Below are 10,019 nucleotides of genomic sequence, written 5' to 3'. Positions count from 1 at the left end.
GAACGGTAAAATAATTCTCGAGATTATGTTGTACATAATTAAGTTTGCTGCCTTGAATGAAAAAGTGTTGGGTTGTTTCCAGCATCCATCTCTCCTTGGTCTGGGGCTATACCAGATCGCTTTAAGAGATGATGATGATGATGATGATGATGATGATGATGATGATGATGATGATGATGATGATGATGATGATGATGATGATAATAATAATAATAATAATAATAATAATAATAATAATAATAATATAAAATTGGAAGGGACCTTGGAGGTAACCTAGTCCAACCCCCTGCTCAGGCAGGAAACCCTATACCATTTCGGACAAATGGCTGTCCAGTCTCTTCTTAAAAACTTCCAGTATTGGAGCATTCACCACTTCTGGAGGCAGGTTGTTCCACTGGTGAATTGTTCTAACTGTCGGGACACAACTGGATTAGCCATGATTTCACCCTGGGGAGATGAGAATCGGCTTAGCCCCCGGGGCGAATCGGAGCCACCGGCTAAATTTATGGCTTAAGGAAACCGAAAGTGGGTTTGTTTGCAACTGGGTTAAAGCAGGTTGTGTGGACGAGGGCCCACCGGTGAGTTAGGGGTGCCTTTCCGTGAAAAATAGTTTGGGTGCAAGGGTTATCCATGCAGTGAATCTGCAACTAACGGCGAGGAGGAGAAATCGGGGTGCGTGGCCAGTATTAGGAGAAGAGAGGAGAGAAGAAAAGGGTCCACACGTGGTTAGGGAGCTGCCCACCTGCCGGTCTTCTGCCTCTTCCTTAAGTCCTTGACCCACTTGTTGAGGAGCGAACTCTCTCGTCTGTAGCAGGTGTAGAGCCCCAGGAGTAGAGAGGGCACCAAGAGCAGGAAGATCACCAGCAAAGTGATCAAGATGGCTTCATAATCTGTGAGAGTCCATGGAGGAGGAGAAGGTCACAGTTGCAGGCTTCAGTTGCCCCACATAGACTAACATCCATCCAACCTTCCACCCTTATTTCCTTCCTTCGTTCCACCCATCCATCCTTCCATCCATCTATCCATTCTTCCCCCCTTATTTCCTTCCTTCCTTCCTTCCGTTCCATCCATCCATCCATTCCTTACATACATACATCCTTCCATCCATCCATCCATATTTCCATCCATTCATCCCTTACATCCATCCATTCTTCCATTTATCCATCCATCCTTCCATCTTTATTTCCATCCATCCTTCCATCCTTATTTTCTTCCTTCCATCCATCCTTTGATCCATCCATCCATCCATATTTCTATCCATCCATGCTTTACATCCATCCATTCTTCCATTTAGCCATCCATTCTTATTTCATCCATCATCCCATCTTTATTTCCATCCATTTATCCATCCAAACTTCCATCCTTATTTCCTTCCTTCCTTCTTTCCATCCATCCATCCATCCATCTATCCTTCGATCCATCCATCCATATTTCCATCCATCCATTACATCCACCCATCCTTCCATTTATCCACCCATCCTTATTTCCACCCATCAATCCATCCATCTTTCCATCTTTATTTCCATCCATTTATCCATCCATCCTTCCATCCTTATTTCCTTCCTTCCATCCATCCATCCATCCCTTCCATCCTTCGATCCAGCCATCCCTATTTCCATCCATCCTTTACATCCATCCATTCTTCCATTTATCCATCCATCCTTATTTCCATCCATCCTTCCATCCTTATTTCCTTCCTTCCTTCGTTCCATCCATCCATCCATCCATATTTCCATCCATTCATCCCTTCCATCCATCCATCCTTATTTCCATCCATCCTTCCATCTTTATTTCCATCCATTTATCCATCCATCCTTCCATCCTTATTTCCTTCCTTTCTTCCATCCATCCTTTCATCCTTTCATCCATCTATCCATATTTCCATCCATCCATCCATCTTTTACATCCATCCATTCTTCCATTTATCCATCCATCCTTATTTCCAACCATCAACCCATCCATCTTTCCATCTTTATTTCCATCCATTTATCCATCCATCCTTCCATCCTTATTTCCTTCCATCCATCCGTCCAGGAGGAGGAGGAGGGAGAGGGGGAGGAAGAAGAGAAGGAAGAGGAGGAGGAAGAGGAGGAGAAGAAAGAGAAAGGGAAAGAGAGAAGGGAAAGAAGGGGAAGAAGAAGAAAATGAAGGTTGAGAAGGAGGAGGAGAAGAGGGAGGAGGAGGAGGAGGAGAAAGGGGAGAGCAAGGGAGAAAGAGGGGGGGGGACTTACGGTCTTGCTGGACGGGGCCGCTGTCGACGCTGCCTCCCAGCCCTGGCTTCTCACAGAATGGAGGGGCCCAGCCAGCATCACAATGACAGTTGTGGTTGCTGTTACAAACCTAAGACAATCAGAGAACGTGTGGAGTGAGTCTTGACTTTGCTTGTCAAAAGGTCAACAAAAAAACTCATGAAGGAGAGAAGCAACCTGGAACTAAGGAGAAACTTCCTGACAGTCAGAACAATTAACCAGTGGAACAACCTGCCTCCAGAAGCGGTGAATGCTCCAACACTGGAAGTTTTTAAGAAGAGACTGGACAGCCATTTGTCCGAAATGGTGTAGGGTTCCTGCCTGAGCAGGGGGTTGGACTAGATGACCTCCAAGGTCCCTTACAACTTTATTATTATTATTATTGTTGTTGTTGTTGTTGTTAAGTTGTTAAATTAGTAACCCGGTTGCTAAGTGAAATCTAGCTTCCCCCGTTGACTTTGCTTGTCGAAAGATCGGGAAAAGGGGATCACGTGACCCTCCCCCGGGACACAGCGACGGTCGTAAGTACGAGTCAGTCGCCGAGCGTCTGGATTTTGTTCACGTGGATCGCGGTGAATGCTCCAACACTGGACATTTTTAAGAAGAGACTGGATAGCCATTTGTCTGAAATGGTATAGTTTCCTGCCTGAGCAGGGGGTTGGACTAGATGACCTCCAAGGTCCCTTCCAACTTTTTTTTAAATTATTATTATTATTATTATTATTATTATTATTATTATTATTATTATTATTATTATTATTATTATTATTATTATTATTATTATTATTACATGTCCCCAGGACGCTGCGACTGTCATAAATATGGGTCAGTTGCCCCAGGTCTGAATTTTGATCATGTGAACCCGGGGAGGCTTCAACGGTCGTAAGTGTGAAAAACGGTCCTAAGTCCCTTTTTCCAGTGCCGTTGTAACTTCTCACAGCCACTAAACGAGCCGTTGTAAGCAGAGGACCTACTTGTCATCTATAGAGTTGCTAGAGACACGTGCAAAAGGGTTTATTTGAGCACCTGCCTCTTGTTTGAAAATTGTGATGCATTAAATGAAATTCTCGTCTCATTTTTGCCCCCCCCACAAATTCGCCCAAAAGAGAAGGTGGGCATCTAACTTCAGAAATATATACAAGCCTGGTTAGAAAAAAAAAAATATTAGATGAACATGTTGATTTCAAACCTGAACTTTTCTTGTTAGGTATAATGGCTGAAAAGATTAACAAACAAAGCGTGTATTTGATTTTACACGTCATTACAGCGGCAAGAATAACTTTTTGCGCAATATTGGGAAAATGAAGCAGTACCACCAGAAGAAGAAATAATATTGGAATGCGTGGAGATAATAATAATAATAATAATAATAATAATAATAATAATAATAATAATAATAATAATAATAATAAAATAAATAAAAAAGTTGGAAGGGACCATGGAGGTCATCGAGTCCAACCCCCTGCTCAGGCAGGAACCCTACACCATTTCAGACAAATAGCTGTCCAGTCTCTTCTTAAAAACCTCCATTTAGTTCCATTTAGCTTATGAGTAAATTTTAGAGTATTATTAGTATTAATAGTTTATTGTAGTGAAATTTTTATTAGTTTTAATTATATGATATTATTATTACTTTTAGTATTAGTATTGTTTAACAATATGGATATTTTATTGTTTAATAATTAGGATACTAATTTGTTTATGTTTTAATTATTATTATTATATTTATGTTAAAGGGGAGTTAAAGCGCATTATGGACTTGGTTATTTATATAGTTGGTTAATGTTAGTTAGATTATGATTATTATATTTGTAACCCTGTATTCAGCTCTGGGAAGTGGGGGAGGGAGAGGGGGGGTTTAGGGTGGGTTGGTTTTGGGGTTTATATTGTAACTTTTATAAAACTTTTCAATAAAAAAAACAAAAAAAACCCTCCAGTGTTGGAGCATTCACCGCTTCTGGAGGCAAGTTGTTCCACTGGTTAATTGTTCTCACTGTCAGGAAGTTTCTCCTTAGTTCTAGGTTGCTTCTTCTCTCCTTGATGAGTTTCCATCCGTTGCTTCTTGTCCTGCCTTCAGAGAATAGCTTGACTCCTGCCTTGGAGAATAGCTTGACTCCCTCTTCTTTGGGGCAGCCCCTGAGATACTAGAAGACTGCTATCCTGTCATCCCTGTCACCCCTCGTCATTCATTAGACTAGACATTCCCAATTCCATCAACCGTTCCTTATATGCTTTAGCCTCCAGACCTCTAATCATCTTTGTTGCTCTTCTCTGCACTCTTTCTAGAGTCTCAACATCTTTTCTACATCGTGGTGACCAAAACTGGATGCCGTATTCCAAGTGTGGCCTTACCAAGGCCTTGTAAAGTGGTATTAACACTTCACCTGATCTTGATTCTATCCCTCTGTTAATGCAGCCCAGCACTGTGTTGGCCTTTTTGGCAGCTGCAGCACACGGCTGGCTCCTCTTTAAGGGATTGTCTACTAGGACTCCGAGGTCCCTCTCACAGTTACTACTATTGAGCAAGGTACCCCCTATATTATACCTGTGCATTTGGTTTTTCTTGCCTAAATGTACAGACGACTATCAAACTTGGGACTTATTCTACTATTGGCTAGAAGAAAGAATGAAGGATTAGGAGTGGAACATGTGTTAGCATTGTTGATTCCAGACAGCTGGTTGGTTGAACAACTAACATCTGTATGTAAGAGAAAAATCAATAAAATCTTTAATTCAGAAACAGAAATAAGCCAAAGCTTTCGCTGCCGACTCACCCCGTGGCTGTGACATTTGGAGATGCATTTATCCTGTTCGAAAAAGGACGCGTTTTGACATCGCTGGTCTTTGCACACCTGCAAGGGAAATCCCCCCCCCAAAAAAAGTCATCATTAGCAAATGAGAAGGGATGTTCTGAAATGATTTTAGAGTCAGTTGTGATTAAAGAAGTCTGATTCATTATGTTCCATCAAGTCACATAATCAAAAAACAAAACTGACACTTAGGAGCTGCGTAAACAGATTTTCTCCCTGACAATTAAGGAACGGTGGCTGGAATTGGGGATGTCTAGTTTAACGAAGAGAAGGACGAGGGGGGACAGGATAGCAGCCTTCCAGTATCTCAGGGGCTGCCCCAAAGAAGAGGGAGTCAAGCTATTCTCCAAAGCCCCTGAAGGCAGGAGAAGAAGCAATGGATGGAAACTAATCAAGGAGAGAAGCAACCTAGAACTAAGGAGAAACTTCCTGACAGTTAGAACAATTAACCAGTGGAACAACCTGCCTCCAGAAGTTGTGGGTACTCCATCACTGGAAGTCTTTAAGAAGAGACAGGACAGCCATTTGTCCGAAATGGTGTAGGGTTTCTTGCCTGAGCAGGGGGTTGGACTAGATGACCTCCAAGGTCCCTTCCAACTTTATTATTATTATTATTATTATCATCATCATCATCATCATCATTATTGATCATCACACAGTCAGCCAGATGTTCAGACTGGATTTGGCATTTTTGTCTACCTATCGTATCCTTCCCAAGGACCTGGGATAGGCAGATGTGGATGTTTGATGGTATGATGATGATGATGATGATGATGATGATGATGATGATGATGATGATGATGATGATGATGATGATGATGATGGATCATCGCACAGTCAGCCAGATGTTCAGACTGGATTTGGCATTTTTGTCTACCTATCGAGTCCTTCCCAAGGACCTGGGATAGGCAGATGTGGATGTTTGATGGTATTACAGATCTTGTCGCAGGATGGAAGCGGTTTCTAGTAAGGCCGCCTTTTGCAATTGACTAATGGTGAATTTGTCAATGCCGATGATGGTGTTCAAGTGGTGCTCCAGTTGTTTTGGGATTGCACCCAAGGCGCCTATTACTATTGGTACTACCCTTGCTTGCCTTTGCCACAGTCTTTCTATTTCTATTTGTAGGTCTTTGTATTTTGTTATCGTCTCCAGTTCTTTCTCGTCTATTCTGCCGTCTCCAGGCACTGCCATGTCCACTATCCAGACTTTTTTGTCTTTCTTATCGACAATTGTTAAGTCCGGGGTGTTATGTGGCAGGTGCTTGTCTGTTTGAATTCTGAAGTCCCAGAGCAGTTTAATTTTATTATTTTCTATGACTTTCTCTATTTTATGATCCCACCAGTTATTGCTTACAGGCAAATGATATTTCTTGCAGATCTTCCAATGCACCATTGTTGCTACTTTGTCATGCCGCTGCTGGTAGTCAGTCTGTGTGATCTTCTTGCAACAATTACTACTACTACTACTACTACTACTACTACTACTACTACTACTACTACTACTACTACTACTACTATTATTATTATTATTATTATTATTATTATTCCCTTTTTCTAGCTTGCTGTGTCATAAAAAAAACTCCAGCTGCTTTGCTGAGTTTGTGGCCACTGCATGACCTATTATTGCATCGTGAAACACAGAAGGCAGAAAAGTTGGCTGCTGTTTCCCTTCTCTGGAGGACTCACCAACCCATCTCCACACTTGGTGCCCGTCATCACCAGCCCCGGGTCGGAGAGATCTCCCTCGTCATCCTTGGTGGCATAGACTAAGGTCCCTCGGCACTTGATCTCCTGCCCGTTAAACCGGATGGTGGTGTCCATGGAGATGGTGTTGGTACCCTTGGGCTTGGCAGCTGAGCTTTGACACTGGATCTTCCCGCACTTGGCATCTCTGGAAGGGGGGGGGGGAAAGAGAATCCTCTAGTTCTATCAGGGGGAGAACTAGAGGATTCAAGAGACAGGATCCCTGGCTGATAGGGATCTCGTCCAGGTGTCCTGGCAAAGCCAACGATCAAGCAGAAATGAGCAGGGGCTCAAGTCAGGAAGTTCAACCGCAAACTGTGGAAAGTGTCAGGGTCCTTCTCCAACAACACTTGGGAGGGACCATCTACTCTTATCCAGGGCAGAGATTTGATTATGCCCGCACGGAATGGAAGTCTGCCCTTCTGTTGTGGTTGACCAATTTTGTATTTACTTCCAAAGTTAAAATATAAAATCAAAAAAACAAGAAAGGGGAGTGGGGAAACCAAAGATGTAAAAGAAGGAAAGAAGGGGGGAGGGAGGGAGGGAGGGAGGGAGGAAGGAAGGAAGGAAGGAAAGAAAGAAAGAAAGAAAGAAAGAAAGAAAGAAAGAAAGAAAGAAAGAAAGAAGTAAAACTGGAAAGAAGGAAGGAAGGAAGGAAGGAAGGAAGGAAGGAAGGAAGGAAGGAAGGAAGGAAAAGAAAGAAAGGAAGGAAGGAAGGAAGGAAGGAAGGAAGGAAGGAAGGAAGAACGGAGGGAAATGTGTGTAAAGCAAAATATCAAACATACACATAAAATGTCCCCCTTGACTGAATACTGATAAATATACAATATTTCAAAAGAACATGTCCACAATTTATAATAATAAAGCTGGAAGGGACCTTGACGCTGTTGCTGCAAACTTAATCTGACTAGGCGCCTCAGAATGAACATCTGGATCTCTTCGCGGCACTAGGCGCTCACCTCATGGCACACTTCACATAGTTGCCTTGTCGGTCTTTCCCACAGTTGCCATACATGTCCCCAGCCCTGTTGACATCCTGGAAGCAGGCGTCGGGGGCTGGCCAAGCTCCTGTGGGGCGAGAGGGGACCCGATTTAGCCTTGGAAGGGTTTTTTTCTAACGCATTTAAAAGAAAGATCAACTCAGGAAATATAGACTGGACTGGACTGGACTGGACTGGACTGGACTGGACTGGAATGGAATAGAATAGAATAGAATAGAATAGAATAGAATAGAATAGAATAGAATAGAATAGAATAAATATTGTAATATAGAATAGAATAGAATAGAATAGAACAGAACAGAATATAGAATAGAATAGAATATAGAATAGAATATAGAATAGAATAGAATAGAAATAACAATAGAATAGAATAGAATAGAATAGAATAGAATAGAATAGAATAGATATTGTAATATAGAACAGAATAGAATAAATATTGTAATATAGAATAGAATAGAATAGAATAGAATAGAGCAGAACAGAATATAGAATAGAATATAGAATAGAATATAGAATAGAATAGAAATAACAATAGGAAAGAATAAGAATAGAATAAATATTGTAATATAGAATAGAATATAGAATAGAATAAATATTGTAATATAGAATAGAATAAATATTGTAATATAGAATAGAATAGAATAGAATAGAATAGAATAGAATAGAATAGAATAGAACAGAAGCTGGAAGGGACCTTAAAGGTCTTCTAGTCCAGCCCCCCCACTTAAGCATGGAACCTACACCATCTCAGGCAGGTGATTGTCTAATCTCTTCTTAAAGATCACCAGTGATGGGGTACCCACAATTTCTAGTGGCAAGCTGTTCCACTGGTTGATTGTCCTCACTGTCAGGAAGTCAGAAATAAATCACACCGTCGCTTCGATTGTTATTGAGGCGTGTTGTTTCATACCTCAATTGTGCGCCACCTAGAGTTGTGCCCCTTAGGATACAGGGAGGGTTGAGGGCTGTATGCATCGTAGCAAAACCGCACCCCCTCCCCATTGCCCCATTGCAGGAGACGGTGAATTCTAGCCCTGCCTTAGATACAAAAGTTGGCTGGGTGACTTTGGGCCAATCACCAGGAGACGGTGAGTTCTAGTCACACCTCGGAAATAAAAGCTGGCTGAGTGGCTTTAAGTCAATCACCAGGAGATGGTGAGTTCCAGTCCTGCCATAATCATGAAAACCAGCTTGGTGACTTTGGGCCAATCACCAAGAGACGGTGAGTTCTAGTCCCACTTTAGATACAAAAGCTGGCTGGGTGACTTTGAGCCAATCACCAGGAGATGGTGAGTTCTAGTCCTGCCTTAGGCATGAAAGCCGGCTGAGTGGCTTTGGGCCAATCACCAGGAGACGGTGAGTTCTAGTCCTGCCTTGGACACGAAAGCTGGCTGGGTGACTTGGAATCAGTCCCTCCGTCTCTCTCTCTCTCCCAGCCAAACCCACCTCACAGGGTTGTCGTTATGGGGAAAATAGGAGCGGGAAGGAGGCTTAGATATATTCCCCATCTTGATTTATTAATCAAAGTAATAAAGGCAGGATAGGAACAAACGAGTAAAAACGACGGGCCGAGAGAGAGCCAGAGGCGATGCTTACCTGGTCCCCACAGCTGGACGCACTGCTGGTGGTGCGTCATGCACATGCCGTTGTAACAATACTCCCCTCCGTGGGAACACGTTGAGCCATCCAACAAGTAGACGTTGGCAGGGCAGTAGGGGGAGGCGCCCGTGCAATATTCCGGGAGGTCGCACGATCCAGCTGGCTGTCGGCACAGGATCCCGGCTGTCTTGAGCTACAGGAGGCCAAAGAGAAGAAGATTTCCGCCAAAGCAGCAGGCTATTTTCTTTGGATTGAGGGTAGCAGGGATCAAACCACCATTAGTCTAGGTCTTCGGTTATTACCTTACAGGAATGACAACATTCCCCGTGGGCGCACTCCGCTCCGGCTTTCAGCGTGCAATTCTGGGGGTTACAGCAAGGATTGGTGCATTCCTGAAAAAGGAAGCGGATTCTTTTCACTCGTGATCCGTTTCCAAAAGCCCAGCACTGGTGATTGGCCCAAAGTCACCCAGCTGGCTTTCATGCCTAAGGCGGGACTAGAACTCACCGTCTCCTGGTGATTGGCCCAAAGTCACCCAGCTGGCTTTCATGCCTAACTCGGGACTAGAACTCACCGTCTCCTGGTGATTGGCCCAAAGTCACCCAGCTGGCTTTCAT

At 43.0% G+C, this 10,019-nt stretch overlaps 1 protein-coding gene across 1 annotated transcript; it reads right to left on the bottom strand.

Moving 5' to 3' along the window:
- Positions 1-742: 742 nt before the first annotated feature.
- On the bottom strand, positions 743-9,794 carry LOC107299987 (disintegrin and metalloproteinase domain-containing protein 19-like; the record flags this gene model as incomplete). Its single annotated transcript, XM_015829332.1, has 7 exons — positions 743-890; positions 2,232-2,340; positions 5,024-5,101; positions 6,746-6,950; positions 7,762-7,870; positions 9,400-9,595; positions 9,705-9,794. Coding segments are annotated over 7 exons (935 nt in total), but the record flags the coding sequence as incomplete, so codon positions are not given.
- Between the last annotated feature and the right edge of the window lie 225 nt (positions 9,795-10,019).

This window comes from Protobothrops mucrosquamatus, unplaced genomic scaffold (genome assembly GCF_001527695.2).
Source record: "Protobothrops mucrosquamatus isolate PMUCROS unplaced genomic scaffold, P.Mucros_1.0 scaffold5874, whole genome shotgun sequence".
Taxonomy (NCBI): domain Eukaryota; kingdom Metazoa; phylum Chordata; class Lepidosauria; order Squamata; family Viperidae; genus Protobothrops; species Protobothrops mucrosquamatus.
Note: the sequence above shows the minus strand (reverse complement) of the source record. Positions and strands in the feature narration are given on the sequence as shown.